Source organism: Leucopleurus acutus (genome assembly GCF_964270905.1).
Source record: "Leucopleurus acutus genome assembly, chromosome: 5".
In the NCBI taxonomy this organism is placed as follows: domain Eukaryota; kingdom Metazoa; phylum Chordata; class Mammalia; order Artiodactyla; family Delphinidae; genus Leucopleurus; species Leucopleurus acutus.
The window spans coordinates 7,512,966-7,536,869 of record NC_139147.1 but is presented as its reverse complement, the minus strand read 5'-3'; the positions used below and the strand labels follow the sequence as shown (position 1 = coordinate 7,536,869).

Genomic DNA, 23,904 nt, shown 5'->3' with positions numbered 1-23,904 from the left:
GATCAAACATATATTTGATGAGCTGAGAAGATTAAGTGTGTGGGTAATTTCCGCAAGTATATGATTTTCCCCCTTCATTAATATGAAAGCTCTTTTTGTATGATTATAATTGTCTGGACATTTGAATAGTTTTCCATATTATTTGCTCATCTACACTGGACCAACGGGATAGTTGCCTCAGGTGGTTATTGTTTAACTTTCTGTTTATAATTTCTTCTGTTGTTATTCTGGATGTTTGGGGGCAGCAAACAGTCAAATATTCCAAATATGTTTCAATTTGATTGACCATTTTGCCTGGAAAGTTCTAAGGAAAATAATGTAAGATCTTATTATTTGAAAAGCCTATTATGCTACGTTGTCTGATTTTAGAATTGAAATCAGAATGTCATGTCCACCTCAAAACTTGAGGCTGTTTTTTTTTGCTTCTTAGACTTGTTAACTCTTGACATTTGAAATCCATCATTACTTATTATTAGAGTGATTATGACAAGAGAGTGTGAGAATGTTGGGAGCTCTGAAAGGCAATAATATATTTAAAAGAAAAAAATGTCTCAAACTATACTCCCTCTCAAATAATGTACTACTGGTAAAATTATGCGGTTATGCTTTTTAGTAAATCTGTCAGTCTTCTTAAAACCGGCTTTTTCTTGTATCTTTATGCTACTTGTTCTGATGTACGTAAAGGCTCCTAAAAGAATGCAGGTATGCCTTCCCAGATTGCCATAAGTTGATTCATTTATCTTTTATATTTGGCTGTTGAGAAAGCCAGGTCACCAAGAAGCCATTAATTAAATTCTAAGCAATTTTCCCACCAGAAAAATCTGCAAAAAAGGATGAGAGGAAAATAGATTAAAAAACCCACCTAATTTTCTAATTTCATGTAAATAGAAGTAATATTTCTTCTGCTTGAGAAAAAGAGAGCCAAAGGTAGCATTAGGAATATATCAGAATTCATAATTTTGAACAAAAGTAAATTGCATAAAGTTTTGAAGGAGGTTTTTCTGTTTGGGTTTCCAAAGTTAAACTGTCCGAATTTTACCTGTTTAAGGATGTATTTCATTGTTTGGTGAGGGAGAAATTGAAATCATATATATATATATATATATATATATATATATGGTTTGTTTCCACCTTAACTGGGTGCACTGCAATTCAATTCTGACACTAACCACTTGGCGATGGTGCGAGATCCCACAAGTTAAGGGCTCAGTTCTCCACAGCTCTGTCCTTACTTCAGATGCTAGATGCATTTTAGGGGTCCCCAGACCATCTGCACTTCTGACCTCTATGTCTTACCACACTTCTAGCTGTAAATTCTGGGGTTCCCACTATGCCTTTAGGTACGATAATCCACTAAAAGGTCTCATAGAACTGAAGAGAGTGCTAGACTTGCAATTATAGTTTATTATAAAGGACACACATAGGTGGGATCTAGGAGAGAGGCAGAGCTCCCATGCCCTTTCCCCATGGAGTCAGGGCACTTTGCCCTCCCGGGATGTCAATGTATTCACCAACAGGGAAGCTCCACGGAGCCTCATGTCCAGAGTTTTTATTGGGGGTTTCAGTACATAGACACGATTCATGAAGTCATGGGCCATATGATTGAACTCAATCTCCAGTCCCTTCCCCTGCACCAAGGTTGGGCTTGGTATTTCTGGTGACCAGCCCCCGTCCTGGGTTGAACTAGGGGCCCATGATGAGTCACCTTGTTAGCAGAACAAACACACTCTTTTCACTGAAGAAACTCCAAGGGGTTTTGAAGCCCTGTTCCAGGACTCAGGGACAAGACCACATATATTCTTACTACACCACAGCACATACATAATTGACAAGACATAGCCCTCCGGATGTCTGCTCTTACTTGCCTAGTGTCAGGGACATGCTGTTTTGTGTACATTATTGCCAGATTTGTCACTTTCCCTCTAGCACTGTTGTCAAGCGCCTAATCCTTTATCTGGTTATTTGTTTTGATTTCTGCCAAAATACATCAAAATATCATGACACATGGGTTCTGCCCATCTCCCAAGTTGCAGTTTTAGTCATTTTTATTCTTTTATGCCACCTCTCTCAACCCTGACTTTTATGTAAAAAATTGTTCCCTCAACATAGAAATTTGGGGGCCTCTATTTCAGGCTCGCTTCTTCTGCCCTCCCTCCAGTTCCCACCCCACCTTGGGCCAATGGGTTAACCAGCAGTGTTGCTTCAGGGTCCTCATCAAGAAAATGAGTTTTTTCTCTTATGAAAAGAACTATGATGCCTACGAAACACAGGGATATAAAATTTGCATTTTGAGGATTCCATATTTATGGGAAAGGCTTCAAGCAGTCCAGACTCAAAAATAAATACTTTAATGTAGATGGCCATAAATTGACAGGGGAAAGAGAACTTTCTGGAAGTACTTTTGTCTTATCAAATAGTTTGGCAGCGTAAAAACTTTTCCCATGCAAGGATTTATTGGTCTATGGACCTTTCTGATTCTTAGTCATCACAATCACTGTAGCAAAGTTTTGTGAAGACATGATTAAATCTGTCTGTTCCCAGTACCTCAGGATGTAATATGGGAAGTATTTATTTATTTTAAATTGAGGTTAAATTCCCATAACATAAAATTAACCATTTGAAAGGGGACAATGCAGTGGCATTTAATACATTCACAATGTTGTGCAACCACCACCCCTATCTAGTTCCAAAACATTTTCATCGCCCCAAAAAGAAACCCCATACTCAAAGCCATTACTCCCCTTCAGAGGATAATTATTTTTCCAAAAAAATCTCTGTTTTCAGTCATTCACTTAACGAATATTTATGTCTACTGTGTAAGGGATACATGTAGAGTACTTTCTTTTTCCTTGTCATTTTCTTACTTTTCCTAATTGTATTGTATATGGCTCTAGGAAGATTCCAGACAACTGGGTCTGGTTAATCAACTAGAAAATTCTACTCCATTGATAGAGTCTGTATCTTCCATCTTATCCAGCAAGAGAGCAGACACACAGCAACTACCTAAGAAATGCTGAATGACAGAGCTTTGCTGTAATCATACTGTGTTAGGATTATATTATCAAATTATCAAATTATATTATCAAATCAAAAAGATTTCTTTAGGCAAGCAGAAGTCAGGAGCAGCCAGAGATGTGATTTCGTATCTGAGTCAATGCGAGGATTCCAACTGGGGAGGAGAATCAACTCACAGGGACTTGTCACACCTATTTGTTAAAAAAAGCATTGCAGGGCTTCCCTGGTGGCTCAGTGGTTGAGAATCCGCCTGCCAATGCAGGGGACACCGGTTCGAGCCCTGGTCCGGGAAGATCCCACGTGCCGCGGAGCAACTAGGCTCATGCGCCACAACTACTGAGCCCACAAGCCACAACTACTGAAGCCGGTGTGCCTAGAGCCCATGCTGCGCAACAAGAAAAACCACCACAGTGAGAAGGCCTCGTACCACAACTACTGAAGCCCGTGGGCCTAGAGCCTGTGCTCCGCAACGAGGAGTAGCCCCCGCTCACCACAACTAGAGAAAGCTCGCACATAGCAACGAAGACCCAACACAGCCAAAAATAAATAAATAAAATTTATTTTTTTTAAAAAAGCATTGCATTCACAGTGTTTCAAAGGAGACCTTCTGAACTGAACTGCAACTTGCAGCTACTGTTCTGGATGAGCCAGTTGCCCGGAAGTTGCCCTTTCGAGAGACAGCTGTAAGAACCATCGGGATGCACGTGGAAGATGACAAGTCCCTCATTACGTAAGGTCTGGGCGTTGGGGAGTAGCCCCCAGACACCATTTGACAATGAAGAATGTGTCAGGATACGGCAGTGACCCCACTCCTTGTGGGTGGGGAAGGCGGTGTCCCCAGGTGCCCAATTCTGTCCCCTCAGCCCCACTCAGCATCCAACGTCCCTGGACCAGCTCCGGGGCTCCTACAACCAGGGAACTCTCATTTCTGAAAACCCGCACAGCTCTGTGCTCCATAGCGTCTAACTGATGTCTGGCTATTGTTTTATGTGGGGGATTTTCTGTCCAGACAATCTTCTTAATTGTGTTTTCCTTCTCAGCACAGAGAAGAATATTTTGCTGACAATATGCTTGAAATGAGAAGATGCCTTCTTTCCTTTGGGTGTTGGGGTCCATGGTTTTGCTGGAGGTGGTGCCTGTGGACCAGTGAGAGGGGATTTCTTAAAGAACTTTAACTCTACATAACTTCATTTCTCTTTTATAAGGATTTAAATCTCACCACCCATCTTAGGTTCAGTGAAAGACAGCTGCTCTTTCTTGGAGCCACAGAGCCAAGCCATTTCTAACAAACATTTAGAGTGTGTCTTATATGACAGCACAATTTGCTTTAGTGGAACTGACATCTAAAAGGGGCCTTTATACAAAATAGTACATGTTTTTGTTCTGGCCAACTTAGAGGGTCAGTAAGTATCAGAATATTTCAAAATTCCCAGTTAGTAAATCCCCTAGATCTTCTATATCTCAGATCTTTTCTTAATCTCCCATTTAGCACCTTTATAATCTTTATAATCATATAACTCTTAGACAAATATAATTCTGAGGAAACTTGTCATTAGACCAACATCCCCCCTTGTGTTCATTTCTTAGGCCCTCCACTACAGACTACCCAATCCTGGGTGGCTCACAACTGCAGAAATTTGTTCTCTCCCAATTCTGGAGGTGAGCAGTCTGAGACAAGGTGTCGGCAGGACCACACTCCCTCTTCCTTGCCTCTTCCACTTTCTGGGGGCTGCTAGCAGTCCTTGGTTTGTGGCTGCATCCTTCCAATCTTCAAGGCCAGAATCTTCAAATCTCTCTGCTCTGTCTTCACTTTGCCACCTCTGCTCTACATATGTGATTGCTTTCAGGGTCCACCTGGATAATGCAGGATAATCTCCCCAAGTCAAGATCCTTAACTGGATTCCATTTGCAAAGATCTCTCCCCCTTTTATCTCCATATGAGGTAACATTTACAGGTTCCAGGGATTAGGATGTGGTTCTCTTGTGGAGCCCAGTTTTTCACTCCATTAAAGAATTTAAGCAGACTTCTTTCCTGCAGAGCATCTTAAAGCCGTTACTATACGAATAGGCAGTGGGAATCTCAAGGGGAGAGGCAAGTACCCCCTACAAGAGTTGAATCACCAACACCACAAAAATTAGTCTGAGGATGTCATGGGACTAATGGCCCTAGGAATAAACTTCAGAAAATGTTTGGCTTTAGGATAACTTAGAAACTTCTTCTCTAGCATTAAGGACCCCATCCACCATTCCTAGATTTCTCTCTTACTATTTTCCTACTTAAAATGTCCAGCTTTAGTCAATGTGTCTTGATCATTGTTCTCCAAATAGACCTGTGCTCTCCTGCCTCCACTTTCTCCTAAGATAATGACCACCCACCTCATCTTGACCCCCAAGCTCCCTGCCACCCCCTAATCAGAAGCACTGTCACCCCTTCACCTCCTCGGTAAAACCCTGTCCATTCTCGAAGGCCCAGCGTTCTCAAATTCTTCCTGGTTCTTCCAAGAAGGAGTCTCTCCCTTTTTAAATCTCACCTTTAGTGTTGAGATACCCCAGGGTCAATAATAATTAAGTACAGAAATGTCCAAATCTTTACTTTTTAGTTTTACAACCAGCAGATTCAAGGTTATCCCTATAATGACCTTGTGGTCTTTCCAATATGGAAAGATGGGGAGGTGAACTACAGCGTAATCTTGACTTTTCTCTAGGAAATGGGTTGCTGTGAGTTGAACTTCATTTGATTTTATGTCTTGGTTAAAAGAAAAAAAGGTGAGGTCTGTAGGTCCTCACTTACTTGGAATTTTATCATCTACTTCCTTAAAACAGGACAAGAGTTAGTTTGTTGTCCGAAGTTGTGTTAAATTTTTAATGTCAGCCTTAGGGTCCTGACTCTTGTTTTATAATTTATCACCCCTCCCCCACACTCTCCATGCCTGCTGGTAAGTACTTATTGATTACTTGGTTAATTATTTATGATGGACTCACCCTTGATTTATTAAAAAAATTAGATTAAAAAATTGTACGCAAGGAAGAATCCTGCATTTTGAGGAATGCAATGCTTGGCTTATTCAAAGTCTTATTCCTTCCTTCCTTGATGGTCGTGGAGCAACATGTACAAGTCTGGCAGGAGAAAATGGAGAGAAAACCTTTTCCATGGGAGGCTCTGAGACACGCATCTGACACCTTCCTTTTCATTAAAGCCGTGGGGGAAAAATGTGCATCTTACACGAGAATGAGAACATTCTGGCTTAAAAAAAATCCAGACTTTTTTCTTCCTATCCATTTTCCTATGAGAGCATCCTTTTTGAAAATGTGTGCTGGAAAAAAAGACTGCAAAGTCGTGTGCCTGCAGGTTAGGGACCCAGCAACGTGGAGGAGATAGTAATTTGGGGAAGGGTATTATTTAGAAGTCAGAACACGATGACCATGGGGCACCTTTCTTTGATTTAGTTGCACGTTTACTCCTAGGTGAGAGCCAGAGCCATAATCTGAATGAAATATCTACTAAGAAAGCATCCCTAGCAACCCAGCAGGGAGTGATGTTTGGTTTGGCTTTGACTTCAGGAAATCCAAAGCCAGGTTTATCTCTCTTAATTCTGTGAACTGGACTGTGTGTGAATCTGGGGAGCAAACATCATCAATATCACATCTGTTGCAGGAGAGAGCATAGGATATTGGGAGGAAAGTGTCTGTATACCGAGTTGAAAGGATTACAGTATTTATCAATGAAACCCACAATGAGACTCTTTGGCAAGGATGAAAGTCCAAGCATAAGGTGAAATATTACTTGTCAGAACAAAGGTACAACAGGTAAAACCCACCACATATTAAAATCCCTAAGGTAGCTGAAATCAGTCAACAAGAATTTTTTAGTACCTAATGCCAACTTATAAAATCATACGGCCAGGCCACAGCCCTTGGACCTTTAAGAGAGCTGGGTATAGTACAAGGTAACAAAACCCCACAATATGAATAGCTTTATAATGGGCTTGAGAACAGTGAGTAAAGTGAGGTGTGGGGATCATAAGAAGGTTCATTTTTGTTTTTGAGGGCCTGATAGGGGACAATTGCTATGCTCAATGCTTTGCATGCATTCTATATTATGTGATTATATGAATATATATGTTTATTAGTTTTCAATCATAGCTGTTAGCTTATGCATGTATATACATATTCAAATGCAATTATTTATACACGCTTATATGGATAAGTATATATATTAGCTTATATATACATCTCTATTACCTTTATACACATTATCAAAACAATGCCAGTTGGCTGTTATGCTCCATCGCAGGAACTCGGAGAAGAAGGGTTAAGTAATTCATGGGTGGGCTCACAGCTAGGAGGTAGGTGGCTGAGTGGCAGTCAGACCCTGGGAAGACCATCCTGACTGAAGATGCTCTCCCTAGAAGGACGACTGCATGCCAGAGATGTCTTGCTAACTGTGTAGAAACCTTTATGAATGCAGTTCTGGGCTGCAGAGCGATTCTCTGAGTCAATATTTAAACATCAAGACACACCCCCCTCCGCCTCCCACCTCCCTTCCTTTTAACGCCTTTGAGCCTGAAATTGTAATGTCTTGTGAGAGATTAAATCAAAGCAGAAAAGTGCACGAGAAATGTAGGCAGTGATGTTGTTACTGCCGAACACCCCCCCACCAGCTCTTTCCTCTCGGTGAAGCCGAGACTTGGTGAAATCTGGGAAGTGACTCCCTCCCACCAGGTGACATCCGCTGTCAGCCTGTCTTCCCCAGCGCCAGGAGCCAGGTGCTTCCCCAGCAGGCCTCCCCTCTCCAAGGGAGAGGCAGAGGGAGCCGCGGGGAGCCCAGGGGCTGTCCCAGCTCACACACCTGTCCCCAGGAGGAAGAGTAGGGTGGGGAAGGGGTAGGGGGCAGCAGCCTAGCACCAGGGGACAAGCGGGTGACAGATGAGTGATGACAAAGTCTCTGAAGGGCCTCATTCCCTTTTGCTGGGGAGTATCAATGAGGCCAAGAGGGCGGCACAGGTAAAAAAGCAAATTCCTCCACCCAGAGGTTCAGGAGTCCAGGTCTGCCCTCAGGTTTGGGCAGCGTCTCTCCCCTGCCTGTGCTGTGCTCTTGGGAACCTGGGCTTTAGAGTTCAGTGTTCCCTGCTGTTCCCTCCGATGATCTGAGGCTCACATCTCAGATGCCTTATATTAAGCTAAGCGCTTCCTATACACACACCTGCTCACATCCTCCAGCTCTGGGTTGGCCACACTTGCTCACCCTGTAGGCCATTGGCCCCCCTGCCCTCTGGCCTTCCTCACGGACACACCTCTGCGCAGGGGACCCTTCTCTCTGTTGACGGCAGAAACGTGGAGAAGGGGGTTTGGCGGTTGATGTGAGGAGGGGAAGGAATGGGGAGCCGTGGGAGGAAGGAGGGGAGGGATCGAGAGATGGTGGCAGGTGGAGGGAGGGTGGAGCGGGCCCTGGGAGCAGGTGGCAGTGTGTGGGAGGGGTGAGGGGAAGGACAGAGAGCCGGGGCAGCATTAGGTGGGGGACAGGGAAGGGGAGTGGAGGAAGTGGGAGGTGAGGGAGTTTAAAAATGCATTTGTTCGGGCTTCCCTGGTGGTGCAATGGTTGAGAGTCTGCCGCCGATGCAAGGGATAGGGGTTTGTGCCCCGGTCCGGGAAGATCCCACGTGCTGCGGAGCGGTTGGGTCCGTGAGCCATGGCCGCTGAGCCTGTGTGTCCGGAGCCTGTGCTCCGCAACGGGAGAGGCCACAACAGTGAGAGTCCCGCGTACCGCGAAAAAAAAAAAAAGCATTTGTTTATTCTTTTCCTTTGGGCTGGAGCAAAGACAAGGGGGGAGCTGGACCCCCAATTGGGGGGACTCGGCACTTGGGTCCCGAGGGGGCATTACAGCTCCTCCACAGCCCTGGGGTGTCACCTACGCACTCCCGTGGGCTTGGCAAAGAGGGCCTGGGGAGCACGGCCTGCTGCTGAGATGTGTGTGGATGGTGGGGGGGGGGTGGTGGTGATGGAGACAGAGACTTTTGGTTGCTCGTGGCCCCAGTGGACGGTGGTGGCAGCCTGGTTAGGGCGACTGTCTCCACCTTGCCAACCTGCGCTGGTGGCATGGTGACTCGTGCCTTGAACATCTGCTTTGTGTGCCACGACCTTCTGTAAAAGGAGTGGAAACTGAAGGAGGACCAGAGTCCTTGCGATCCCCAATGAGAGAGGGAGACACTCCAGTGAAATGCCGACGGCACTGGTGCCCGCTGAGATCAGGGCACATGGAAACCAGTGAAGAAGGGCCGAGTGGATGCAGCTGCCCCCGAGCCGGGCTTCCCACCATCAACGGCTCAGAAAGGCAAAGTGAGAGAGAAAAATTGTTATTGCCAGAGCTAATGGGCAGGTCCTGCAAATTGCTGTTTTGGAAAGAATGATACCCCTCCCAGCTTCTGGGAGAAAGGAGGTCTCCAACTTCTCTCCCCAAGCACCTTCCACCTCCCCTATTTCTGCTAATCCCAGGAGCTGTGGTGTTTCCAACTCTCCTCTTGGACATTATCATGCTGGGAAAGTCCCTTTATCCTTCTAAGCTTCATCCAATGGCTTCATCAATAAAATAGAAATACCCTTGACTTGATGGTCCCCAAAGCCAGGTGGCCGAGAGAGATGGATTCTCTCGGTGGCCACCAAGAGTGGCTCAGGTTTCCATCTCTGCATTAATCAAGTAGAGGCTGTAGCAGGGAGTGATACTGGAGACCGAAACCTTGGGAGGATCTGCAATTGACTAGAAAGTCCCACTATTGCTGCATAAGAAGACAGGATTGGTTCTTCCTGGTTTATCTAGAGCAGTGATTCCCAGTCTCTCAATAGGGAGTGACCTGCCCTGCAGAACAAATTTAGTCATGTCTGAAGACATGGATTGTGACAAGTGGGGGAAGGTGCTACTGGCATCTAGTGAGTTGAAGTCAAGGGTGCCGTTAAACATCCTTCAATACACACAGCTTCACAATGAAGAATTATCCAGATCTAAATGTCAATGGGGCCCAAGGCAAGAAACACAGTCTAGATCTTCCTAGGGCCCAAGAGAAGTTGTCGGTGTCAGAGATGAGTTTCTCACCAACCAAGTCACAAACATTCATCAGAAGGTGAGGGTGAAAGTGATCTCCAAAAATCTTAAAGGAAGGAAAATGAACTTGAGAAAACAGATTTTCTCCATTTCCATTTTCATGAAGAACAGTAATAATCTGTACAAATGTAAGGCACCCTAAGCTGAAATTTACTCACTTAGTTTGCTGCTTTGAACACTGCTGTGTGTTTCTACCAGTCAAATCCTTTAAATTACATGTGCGTTCTGGAGATGGCAAGGAAGGAAGCGTCATTCTTATTTGGAGAAGGCTGTTGTCGGGGGAGCCTCAGAAGGGAGGCAGCAGATGGAAACCAAAGGAGCAAGGAAGCCCTCACATTGAGGGACATGGGAGGGAGGAAAAGGGGGGACCAGGCAGGGCATGAAGCCCATCCCCATGGAGATGGTGTCTGGGACCATTAAGCGGCATGAAGACTACGATCCATTTCAGGTCCTCTGAACTCAAGCTAGAATCTCTGATTCCAACTGAACAGGCCCATGATCTCAAGCAGAAAGTGATTATCCTTGAATTTAAAAGATATATTCCAGTAAGGAAAGCACATGCCTCTTAGTAAAAAAATAACAGCTTTTTAGAGGAGCACAAGCAGGGAAGAGGCTGCTGGATCTCTCTCTTCTGCTTTGGATCAAAGGAAGCATTTCTGCCTAATGGTGGGACTGAAATGATATATTGTGAAGGGACCCAACGTATCATACCATAAAATCTTCTGCATCCATCTGCGTTCTGCTGCCCCTCCACGCTGGCTTCTCTGGGCATCCACTCTTGTGCCCCCCTCCCCGTGTCCTGCAGGTAACCCAGGAAAGAAGATACAGAAAGGAGGATGCTCTGGTCAGAGTTGCTAGTTGAGGTGGCAGAGCCAATCTGGCGAGTGTGGGCAGCCAGGATGGATAAGGGGTAAGACGAGGCTCCCAGAGTCACGGGAGAGTGAGAGACTCAGCCTGGAGAACCTATTCCCAGAAGCACATGGCAGAGCTGCTGGGAAGGGGAGGGGCTGCTTGTCTGCACCTGTTCTGGCACCCAGCCCCATGGCCCATCTGCATCAACTCGCCTGCAGGGTGGAGGGGTACACGGTCTCAGGCTGGGAGATGCAAAAGGAAGGGAGGTGGGAAACCACCAAAGGAGAGTCTGGAGGAGATGCTGGGTGGCCAGAGCAACAGGTGCCCTCTGTTGAGGAGGAAGGCACATGAGAAGGGAGACTTGACAGGAAAGAGAAGGTTGAGACAGCAAGGAGGGTCAAGGGTACACTGCCAGGGAGAGCTGACAGTGATGGGGCATGTGGGGAGGGGTTTAAGAAGACCTGAAACCTCCCTTTTCCAGGAACGAGAGGGAGCAATGCTTCCCTGTGCGGCTGTCACAGAGGAGCTCATTTAGATAATAATCACAAGTAACAAAGTGACGATTTAAACTGTGTAAGGGCAAGAACGAGTGCTCGAGAGCAATGGGTTTGTCTTTAAGTCGTGTTACTCTTTTTTCTTAGGGGGTGCCTTTTTGAAGTTTTATTAAATCTTTTATTACGAGTAATTGTATCCAAAACAAAAATAAATGCAGATAATAAAGAAGAGTATAAAATACAGAGTAAAAGGTCTTCCTACCCACTTCCAATCATCAGAGGAAATGCTGTCAACAGCATCTGGTTTTAGTTTTCCTAGCGATTAGCATGAATTTAATGAACTAGATTTACACCTTTATTTTCTAAAAATTTCACTGCTCTTATAACCCATGGTGTCCTCTTTCTTGTATTCTTTTCTCTTTCTTGAAGTTTTATTTTTTTTTAAAGGATGCATGGGATCCTTTTTTTTAAAGGATGCTTTCTGATTGTAATATGCCTGTATTCTTTCCTCCCACTTACCTATCAGCTGGGTATGAATTTTCGGGTGGAAAATCATTTCCCTCAGAATTTGAATTTAGTATTCTGTTGTCTTTTTTTTATTTTTTAATTGAAGCAGAGTTGATGTATAATATTATATAAATTACAGGTGAACAATACAGTGATTCACAATTTTTAAAGGTTATGGGGAATAGAGCAGGTATTTTATAATAACTATAAATGGAATATAACCTTTAAAAATCAAGTCGTGTGACTTTTGAGATGATGCTGTGACTACCTGTGTGAGGGTGAGCCTGAGAGACAGATTCCCATATTTAAAGTGTCTGAGTTTTATCAGGAGGGAGAAGATACATTTTAAAAAGCACCATCTGGTGGACCTGATGTAGCCTTAGTCCCTGAGGATACAGGGCCATTTCGCGCCCTAATGACCTCATGCAAAGAATAACTCTGCCCTGTCCTAAATATCCTCCATCGCCCTATACTCCCAATCCAGCTATGGGGTCTCTTACCAGCCATGAACAGAAGCCAAAGTCTGGGTACCCACATCTGCCTGGACCCGTGACATCTTCCTTTCACCCAAGAGGGCATAGGGCAGGGCACTGGCAATGGTGTGTTTGAGAGGGTAGGCGGGCATTTCCGCATGGGGATAAGGAGCTTTCAGTACCCAGCAAGGGGGACAGGTCCCATGGGTTTAATACCAAAGGGAACGGTGTCTCTATTCTCCCACTGTCAGGAACCCTAATGCTTTGGGACAAATGTGCTCCTGTGGAGAATCCTGATGCCTGCTTTCCTGGCTCCTGGCCTTGGTGGTTCTAAGTTGAGCTTCCTCTTCTTAGGGGGATGGTTCTGGAGCAGTGGTGGTGGCCATTCCTGCCCTTGTGGATTATTCTGGTTTCCCCTGGGCCCATCCTGGCTCCTTGGCCTCAGCCCCCTGCCTCACCTTTCCTGTCTTAGCTTTTCTGTGGGTCTTAAGTGCCTCCCCATCACCCACAGGATAAAACAGAAGCTGCAGACTAGTCCTTTTATGACCTGACTCTTGCCTGTGTGCCCAGCCATCTGCTGTCTCCCCCGCCTGCCCTCGCTTCCCCACGCTGGGTCCTGGGTCCTCGGTCAGGGCACTCATGTTCTCACTGGCTGCCTGGTGAAACCTGTGTAACCTTTGGGTGCCTTTATGATGCCCACACATGCAAGCATGCGCCTTCAGCTACAGTGCTTACCAGATGGCTTCTGCAAGACCCTGATTCTCTGTGCTGTAGTCTCCCACCCCCTTCACCCCCAAACGCTGCACATGGTGTGGGCCAGGACCCCATTTCCTTATCCTTCCAGGACTTAACACAATGCTGGAGTGATAATAGCAGCTCCGTGAGGAGAGGATAAATGATTAAAAATCCACTGTGCTTTAATGAAGCTAATTTAATATGAGGTGATTGTAATTGGTTCTCACTCTTCATTTCATTTGACACTAGAACATTTCAAGTCTGGGTTAAATTTGAACAATTACTTTAATCGTAGGAGGAGGAATTCCCTCTACATTAATGCAGACCGCCAAGACCTCTAAGTGCCTCACGAAACAGGCCCGTGGCTCCGGGCGGTGGGATGAACCAAGGTCCCCTCCCTTCTGTCCTGGCCAGGAAAGGACCACCCTGAAGCTACTCAGGTTACAGCGTCCACTCTGCTCTTTATTTGAGGAGGATGATGAGTAACTGTTTCCTGTGCAGATGTGTTACGGTTGTGATAACCACAGGGTTAACTGAGGGGACAACCTGGGTAGAATGATCCGTGGGGAGGACCAGAAGGGCTCCTCTGGGGCTCACGTGCCTGAGAGAGGCTGGCGGATGGTGACAGAAAGCAACAGAAGTCAACTCTTCCCGTCATGATTCAGAGTGAGCCACGGCTGGCCCTGCGCACTGTCTCCTGCTGCAGGGATGCACTGCATACCTGTGACTGATGTGGAGAAAAAGGCAGAAGTGGGACCCCAAGAATGCTTGCAGAGCGCTGGGGGTGGGGCTCGGGAAGGGGCTCTGAAACTTGCAGAAGGCATGGGGGCCAAGCATCCCCAACTGTCCTGCCCTTGCAACTTCATCACTAAGACAGACATTTGATTGTAATCCACACTATTAATGGACCCCTGTGGTGTCTGACAGGTTCCCAGGTGTGGGGGGATACATCAGCAGGTGACAACCATGAAGAGAATTACTTGCAGAAATCTATGTAAGAACAACCTACAAAGGTACTCTGTACAGATCACGATCCCGGAGCCCCAGGCTATTTGCGTGCTTCTCAACACCTGCAATTTGTCACCATCTGACTTAGATTCGAGTGGCCCGGACAGAGCCTGACAGCCTCAACGTCACCTCTAAGGGCAGAACAGTGTGGGATTTGGTTTCCTTGTTTGGGTCACTGTGTGCCTACTTATGGACAAGGTTGGGAGTCTCCACTTGGGTCAGGCTTTCAGCTTGGTTTCCGTTAGTGCGTGGGTAGTAAAATCCTGGCTACTGACCGGCAAGTTCAGAGTAACTTCCTCTAGTGTGGGGTTTTCCGCTGTCCCATTTGGAACAGGGTTTCTGATGGATGAAGTATGAGAATATCCTTTTCTAAGATGCTAACAGAGATTAAAATGTCAAAGGGCAACAGTAAAAAAACAATAGGCTTTGAAACGTTCAATGACCACAGCCAATGAATGCAAGTGTGTAGTTTATGAATTTTAGATCCCCTGAGCCTCCTGGTCAATATCTGTCCTTGCCTCCTTTCTCTTTGCCTTCTCATCTTCTCTTTGCCCATGATTTTGTCTCTTTCCTCCTTAATAGCGCCTTCTCTGGATCTTTAAAATGTTTATTATTTATTTATTTATTTATTTTTATTTCCTGGCCATGTCTCATGGTATATGGGATTTTAGTTCCCCAAACAGGGATCAAACCCATGCCCCCTGCATTGGAAGCTTGGAGTCTTAACCACTGGACCACCAGGGATGTCCTCGGGTCTTTTTTATACATATGTTTCCCCCTGTATTTTTCCCATGTGCATTTTCTTATATTTCATCTTTTTTTCTTCCTTTCTCTGTTTTTTCTTCCTTATCATGACCCTCCTCACTTCAGCAATGTGACAAATATATTTTGAAGTCTTATCATGTATTTATTAAATAAAGTTGTTTTTCCTTAAACATTTGAAAACCTGTTAATATTTTTGCGTCCCTTGCTTGCCCTTTAAAAAAATGATAAATGCTATTGTTTCTGACATGGTTGATAAATGGCACATGATAGAAAGAAATACTCCTCACCCTGCTCTAGAAGATGAAGAAGATACCCCATCCCCATGATGGTACTTGCATAGCCATCAAAAGCATTTGGACCCCTATGGTGATTGGAGATGAATTGCTCTCTAGTCTAGTTAGACAGAGAGATATTCTAGTAACCAGATGGTTTTTGCTTGGCAGTTTAACAAGCAGAGTGTTTACTGGCTCTGAAAACTCATTCAGTGCACTGTGTCCTAGGCATTGGTGGTTCTGTTTTTGTCCGTTTTCTCTGGTGGCCATGGATTTGATGTTCCCATCACATTTATTGTGCAGTTCTTAAAAGAATGCTAATTCTTTGCTTAGCCCACTGATAGGCTCTCCTTCGATAATTAGGTATTTATTTCCTTGCAGGTTTCCTATGTAGAATAAATGTATAGTTGTATATAATGTTATTCAGGAATTTAATTTTGATGAACTATTTGTTAGTGTTGACCATGTGATTAACTTTCATAGTGAGCACCTTGAAAAGTAGGAGTATGTCATATATTTTATAATTTTTTTTTTATCTTTGTCAGGATCACTGGACTGGAATGTTGGGTATGATTCCAAGGTCCGTTTTCAAACTTTAAATTTCCTTTGTGCATTGAGCTTATCTATGTGATCTTTGCTTTTCTTCTTCTTCTTCTTTTTTTTTTTTAAGACAGAGCAAGTTAGAAGAATGGCCATGCCCTTTCATCTACCGAAGGGTTTGGAATTTAATTTTGGCAGAATTCTCTTAAGCCAGTGGATGCATAGGTCAAAATCCTTAGAACCATCGCAGAGGCAAACATGAAACTGAAAATCAACACATCAGGGAGGGTCCAGGGAGGGGCTTTTATTTAAATGCATCTGGATCCAATAGATATAGAAAAATTAAAATACCTTTATCAGAAATATTGACCAGTAGATCTCTTATAGTGCCCTAAATGGTTTATAATTCAGTTAGGTGAGTTAAAAAAATATTCACTGAACTAGAGATCAAATTCTAACAGGAGACTCACGGTAAAACCTGTTAGCATCACAACTCACACAAGACACTATTTGATTTAATGCACCATACACCCCAGACTCCACTCATGGAAAAGGATGCTAGATTCCAAGCCGTTGATCTTTCTAGCGTTCAGAGAATCTGTGAGTCTTTTGTGTTGGCGACTTCGGACTTAGAGATTAGGACTAAGTCTGTGAAAGTGCTGTGGATTATGAATTACTTGATGTGTCCCAATCTCGCTCCATATTTTGACAGCATAGGCATGTCAGTTTCATAGTGGTTCTGGTACCCTCACTATTTCATTCCAGGTCTGAGAAGAACACCTTCTATGACTCAAGGGCCTTTCCCTGACAGAGAACCAGTTTGGTGTTCTTCAAACCAAGTGGCAATCCTTGGAACATTTTTCCATCTGCAAAGCTAGAGGTAGAGAGAAGGGTGGAACGGAGTGAGGTCAGGGAGTGACCCAGAAAGGAGAGCAGAAGAGAGACGTGGGAGCACCTTGCCCTTCCCTTAGTCCCTGTGAGCTGCCATTTCCATCGTGAAATTAGCATGTGTTCAAGACATATGAAATTAGGCAGAGGTTTTGGGTCAGGAATTAAAGAAATGCAATGTACAGAACCTTGTAACATTACCTTTTCTTGGAAGGCGGGGTACCTTTGGAGATAAGGGCTCATTGACTGGGCTGCAGGAGAACACCTGTATTTAACAGTCTCAGGATTTGAGGAATAGTAGAAAGAGAAGACAGGGGCCAGTTAAATTTGTGCAAGATCCATGGCTAATTTTGCAGGCCAATTTTAAGTAGGTGTTTATGGCCCTAATGACAATGGAGAAATGTTTACAAGCTTCCCTTGTCACTTTAGATGTGAAATCCATCACTAGGAAAATGTACCTTTGCAAAGGAAAAAAGTCTGCATTGTCTATTTATTTCATATCCACATGGTCTTTAACAGTTAAACGTCAACACAGGAAATTGCATTTCTCAGTTTGCAGGAGGATTTATTATAATTAATTTTTCTTTTCTCTTCAAAACGCTTTGTGTATCCTGTTTACTTGGCTTAAGAGTTTAGAGCATTATACCACTGACAGACTCGAAACCTAAATCACTGCAAGCTGCTTACATCTCAAGTTCTCCATCTTTTAACGGTTCTCGCTGAAATTCCAGAACAGCACCTAACAAGTCTAACAACAAGAAGGCATTCTTTCCTCTCTTTAGATTATCTAGCCTATGGAATATCTGTGCATAAAACTTCAGCTTTAGACTTTGTCTAAACCTCTTAAAAATCAGTTTAAAATTATTGTGGGTCCCAATATCCAACGCAGTGCTACAAATAAAATTCATTTTGACTCTTTAGCTCCATAATGTTGGGGGAAAATTTCAGCACAGAATTGGACACCATGAGAGATGAATTTTGAAAAACACATAATGTAACATTAGCACAATATGATCTGTGTTAAATAGACCTTGGCTATCACAAGAGTGAAAGACAAATCAGATAATCACAAGGGGATGTGTTTTTTGCAAGATTTTGTCGTTTTCCATTCAAAACCAAAAATGAAAAATAAATTTCAAGTTACTTACTCATGGATTCTGTCAACTTGGCCATCGTTGAAATCTCCTCTTTGTGCTTTTCCTGGAGGTGAGAAGAAAAGATAATTATGTACAAAGCACATCTTAAATATGAGTCAACACAATGGGTCTGTAACAACAGCTCTCTCTTTCTCTCTCTCTCCCTTTCTCTTATGTTAGAATTTGGTCACCAATGATGAAATGAATTTTAAAATCTCACATTATTGCTATATGATCAGTCAGTCACTGAAGAGATTTTTAGAATCCTAAAAAACTTGCCAGTGCTCTTGGAAATGAGTGTCTGTCACATTGATCTTGGATATATATAATTGGTGACACATGACCAGTTTTCAAAACCTCCTTGACACTGGAGTTTTGATATCCATATGCCAGTCTTTTGCTCTCTATTTTCTCCTGTTGAAGCATTTTTGGTATTTTTAGAGCTGGTATTTTTGTAGTCATTTGGTCTCATTTTTTCCTAAAAGCTAAATAGATTTTGTACATTTTTCTTTGTCTTACTTTTTTGAATTCCTGGAGTTTTTTGAAAGTCATCACTTTTGATGGGTTTATGACCTTATCTGTTTTGGGCTGAAAACATTTTGTTTCAACTGGGATGTAGGCTATAACCCACTGAGTCTGAGAGCGAGAATGATACATACATAAATTGAATCTGTCCTAATTAGAAGATTACTTCAGAGCTATGAAGAATAATGGTCATCTCTTCTGAAAGTTCTCTTCAATTTCTTTAATTTCCTTAGGCTCCTAAGATGTGTAGTAACTGAAACATTGGCTGCTATGATTTTGCTTTTTTTTTACAGCCTTATTTTTCTTCTGATGATGAAAATAACACATGCTCATTATTTAAAAATTCAGAAAATATTGAAAAATTATAAATCAGAAAATATAGTTCTCTCATGATGCCACCCCACAGAGAAATCCACTGTAATGTTTTGGTGAAAATCTTTCTATTACCATTTCTATACCTGTAAATATATACAGATATGGAAATATAATCCCCTTTTTATAAATATAAACATCTATACTATACATACGATGTTGTAAGCTACTGTCACTTAACTCCGTATCATACATCTTTTATGTCAATAAAGGTAGAATACATCATCATTTTTTAGTGACTGCATAGCATTCGTCATGAATTACACCATAATTTCCTCAACCAGATTCCACTGAATTTGCTTCAGGTTGTCACTATTTTATAAAACGCTGTGATGAGCATCCTTGAACTCACATATTTGTGCCCTTGTCCTATCAACACTGAGGATAAATATCAGAGTTAGGTATGATTTGGTTAAAAAGTATGACTATTAAGAATTTTGACACGTACTGCTCAATTGTCCCCCACAAACTTTGGCTCTGACAGTGTTCAAAAACATTTGTTCCTGTATATTCTTGCCAACGTGCCAGTGGCTTTAGCACTCCTCCTCAATCTTTGCCAAACTGATAAGCAAAAAGTGGTATCTTGTGCTTTTATACTGTCATTTTTCTTTCTCTGACCTTCTGTTTACGAACGACAGTAGCATGCTTTCACATGGAGTAGGTATGTCATTGACTCTGTCGTGTAGCTGTTCCCTAGCTCCTGTGCCATCAACACTCTGGTTCTTAGAAGCCATAGGTGGCATTTATCTTCCCCCGTGGCCACAGTTTCGTGTTGAGTTCTTCACAGCTGCTTGGCTAGCACTAGAGTCAACGTGTCATGGCTTGGGTGTGGAAGTACAATCAGCATCATTATTCATTCTTCTAGAGCCACCATCCCCAAACTAAAAGGGTCTGTGTTGAGTGTCAATAAACAACTTTGCACACCACAAGTACACTTGACTTGCACAAGCCCTGCAATAACGCAGTGAAACCAGGGCACTGCCTCTTACTTAAACTAATAATTGTCCTTGAGGACAGAAGAAGCTAAGAAACCATAATCTACCACCCTACTGTGGTGGCATTAACCTATGATGTTTAGCCTGCCACGTGGTTTATTTCAAGATGTAAAGGAAAAGCACAGCTACTGGAGAGGCTAGGAGCATTGGGTGGCAGAGATAAGACCGGCAGAGAGGAACATCTCACAGCAACACAGGTTCACAGGTGCGTGCACAAGGCTGCTTCAAAGACAAGTCTACCCTGGTGGTTGATGGTAATTCATGCGTAGATGCAACTCCATGGTGAGAACTCAGTGAAATTCATCCTTGACCTGTAGGACCTGTAGGACTTGTTCTGTCTCCACTTGCTCTGTCCTTGACTCTCCACCTCACCTCTTAGCCTAGTTCTGCTGCTGGTTTGGCCTCTCTAGTTACACCATCTCTCCTTGTATCCTGGTCTATGATTTGCTTTCCCTTTGTTCCCTGTGCTCCATCAAGTCTTACTCTGCAACACTCACCTCTTCAGCTTGGTCCTCTTCTAATGGCCCCAGTGGTGAGAGTCCCCAAACCACAGGCACCCAGATTCCAGGCATTATATCCTTACCAAGCCCTGTCGTTTGTCTGTCTTCTTGTGTGTGTGTCACTGTGTTATCTCTTATGACCCAGGGACCCCACCACCTTTTGTACTCCAGTCTTGCTGGTGGGTGTTCCTTGCAGCTATTTTTATCCAGATGTGTTGGATATCCTGGAGAAATCAAATACTGCCTGTGTCAGCATTTTTCTCTTCCCTGTGCCAGATGGAAACTTCTGACATTGAGAGGGGAGGGGCCCTTAAAAGTCCTAAATTTAGCTCTCCCAGTTTGACTCATCTATGGCATAACTTATGGTGGAAATCATGACATATGTTTCTGTGTAAGTGGTTTAGTCATTCGAGGAGATGCCTTTAAACTCCTTATGTCCTTCCCTCATTATCGGAAAGTTGAGGTTTGCAATTACATGACATGTATACTCGATAAAGGATTTACATTTCATTCACGCAAATTCTCCTCCTTTTTCTAAAGCCAAGAGCTTCCTCCAAAGTAAAATTCCTGGTTATGGGATTTACAAATACTGGAAGAGATTTGGAATGATAGCATGTTAAACCTAGAAGAGAATCTTTTAAGGAGTGTCAAGTCCAACTCCACAGTGATGCACTTGATGAAACTGAAGCCCATGCCAAGAAAGGAATTTCCACCAAGCTGGTCTCTTCTCCTTGTCAACCTCTACTCCCTGAGAACCTCAAGGTTTACCATATAGGGATATATTGTAACAAGAATCCTTATACAACAATCCTGGTGCTGTGTTGGAGTTTCTCAGATTTGCCTTCTCTGTGTTCTTTCTTGGAGCAGTCTCATTCACAACAGTGGCTCCAATATCCACAAATGGCTGGTGGCTTCCAAATTTGTACATCCAGCTCTGACCTCTACATTGAAATATCGTCGGCTGGACAGCACCACACAGCTGTCTAGTGCATGTTTCAAAGCAACGTGTTCGAGGTTACTCTCTATTCCCACACACTTTCCACCAGCCAACCCTCAGCCCCTCACACCTGGGCAATTTCTTCCATTCTCTGTCTTTGGTTTATGGGATCACAACCCACATTATACCTAAGTCAGAAATCTGGGAACTCCCCACCTCCATTTTCTTCCTCACCCCCGATATTTCACTTAGCTTAAATTTGACCTCCCTTCGCTGCCGTCTCTTAAAGGGAATGTTGGTATTGCTTCCCTGTGTCTCCAGCCTTACCTGCAACACTGAAGGTTTATCTTGAAACAATCCTGGGGGATCTGTCTAAAATGCAGGCTTGACCCAGGCACCCCTGCTTGAAATATGTCAGTTCTTCTCTAGCAAGTAAGCATGCAATCCTTGTCTTTTAACCAGGGCAGGCTGCCTGGATGGTTCTGTCTTTATCTGTCACAGCCTAGTTGTAGATACTTTCCTGTCTTGGCAATTACCCAATTTCCATTTCCTCCTTGTGCTCCCAAATTTATCCCTAAGAACTTCCCTGGGTACCAGTAAATCTCTGCAGTTTTCCCCTACTCCTCCTGATCATCTTTTCTGAGTTTTGTTTCTAAGCATGCTCATACGTGATCATGTATCACTGCATAATTTATTATTTGTGTAAGGGATTCTGAGACCTTTGGAAAAGTCAAGTCCACCTCCCATAGCCTCTTCCAGAGGCTCCCATTGGCACAACCATCACGGTGGGAGGAAGTGTGTGGTAGACCAGAAGTCTCTGCCACAGAAACACCCTAGGATCCTGAGCAAGGCCATATTTTGGCCACAGTTTCCTGGTCTGTTCATTTCAGACACAGTTTCCTGGCCTGTTCATTTCAGACATGGTTTGCTGTTTGCTGAGGTGCCCCTAGGAGTAGTCAGCTATGTGAAGAGGGCATCTGTACATGCTTAGCTGGGGAGAGAGTCTGAGTAGTGGCAATATTTTAAGATGAAAAAGACAGATATGTTTGCTTTGAGTCCTTAAGAAATATCTTTGCTCTGGGAGCCAAAGGCTTTGATAGTTGACATAATCAACTGGTTTACTCATTGTAAAATTAAAACGATACAGGAATCTTACTGTCTTGGAGAAAAGAGCCTATTTGGTCTGAAATTTTATTGTTCTTATTTACTGTGTCTGTGCTGCTTGGATGTTCTTACTATTTTGAGAATGTGAGTGAGTGAGAAGTATAGAGGTTGGGGACTTTAAAAGGTTTTTGTGTTGGTTTTACTTCCTATCCACTTACTATATTAACCTCTGGAAGCTTCAGTTTGCTTATCTCTAAAGTGGGGATAAGTAGTATCTATCTGTGTTTCTTCGTTCACAGGCCCATTGTAAAGAGCAAATGAGAAAATGTGTATTAATGCACCCAAGTGCTATATCTCTCTGTGTGTGTGTGTGTGTGTGTGTGTGTGTGTGTGTGTGTGATCATTATTCCCTTTGGCTACCATGTGGGGGTCAAGGGTTATAGTCTGTTCTTGCTATTAGAGGGCAAATACTGACCTCTGGCATTGGTACCAAATACAACAGAGCAATTTTCCCTGAAACTAATAAGACCCAAGGCTACCTACTTTCCAGGAGACCACTCATCATAAGTGTCAACAGCTGGTGGCCATGCACCCCACACCCCCATTTCCAACACCCTCCACCAGAACACAAGGTTCCAGAACCTTGGCACACTTCTTGAAAGAGCTGGGTTCTTTTGCTCTAAGAGGAATTCCATTTACAACTGTGTTGTCCTACATTTAATGGAATAACAGAAACATCTAGAGTTTGGGGGAATCATGATGACATGTTTGAGCAAGCTATGTCCACAGATGCTGAGAAAAATCCCGATTGTCTTGTTAAAACCATACCAGACTCCTTGGGGAGAGTGTTGACCCTCAGGGCCAGTGGGTATTTAATTTTCTTACTGTATGACTGTGTTCTCTCTACCATACCTGGGAATATAAATAAAAGCTCAGCAGTTTGCTTGGGACGTGTGTCGTGTGTGTGGAGATTTATACCCATACTTCTGTATCAGTTAGGGTGAATGTGGCTCTCTACTGGAACCATGCCAGATACATACTTCTCTCTGTCTGAAATGACAGACGGGTTTTTAATGAGGGCAATTATAACAGAGTTTGGCTGTAGCTCAAAGCTACGACTAAGATGCTGTGTGTGTATTGGGTGGGGGGGTTGATTCATGAATGCCAAGTTTTAGAGAGGGTGGAGGAGGGGATTTTCTGCTGCACGGGGCTCCCTTGCACACAGAGGGCAGCAGTTGGCGCAGCTGAGTGAGGTCTGCGGGTTGAACAGTGCGACTGCATTGCTTTCTGGAACCCAGAAGTAGGCTTTTAAGGATGAGAGGGAAACTCGTCATAGTTGATATATTTCAAACCAGTCATATTTGCATTTTGGATATTTTTATCTCTCTAAAAATGTGTGCTTATATTCATCAGAAAACTGTGATTTTTTTTAAGTTACAACCACTTAAAGGAACATTTATATAAAGTGGGAAATGATAATGTTATTTTATGAGTTTGTATCCTCATTGGACCTCACCTCCAGGTTAAAACAGGGGCCACAAATCTTCCACCTTATTCTTAGGTTTCTCAATAAACGTGCCAGCTGTGGTCTCCATCCACAGCTTCCCTTTTCCACTTTCTTGACATGATGCCATAGCAGGTCACCGGAGAACTGATTTAAAAGGAAATGTCCCCTTCCTCAGGTAACCAA

General features: G+C 43.5%; 1 protein-coding gene across 1 annotated transcript in view; it reads right to left on the bottom strand.

Annotated features, from left to right (window-relative positions):
* KCNJ6 (potassium inwardly rectifying channel subfamily J member 6) overlaps positions 1-17,818 on the bottom strand; it is a gene marked incomplete at both ends in the record, with an annotated part of 206,837 nt that extends 189,019 nt beyond the window's left edge. The window contains one exon of the mRNA XM_082840115.1: positions 17,794-17,818. Coding sequence (XP_082696241.1) covers positions 17,794-17,818 — 25 coding nt within the window. The remainder of the gene's footprint in view (positions 1-17,793) is intronic.
* Between the last annotated feature and the right edge of the window lie 6,086 nt (positions 17,819-23,904).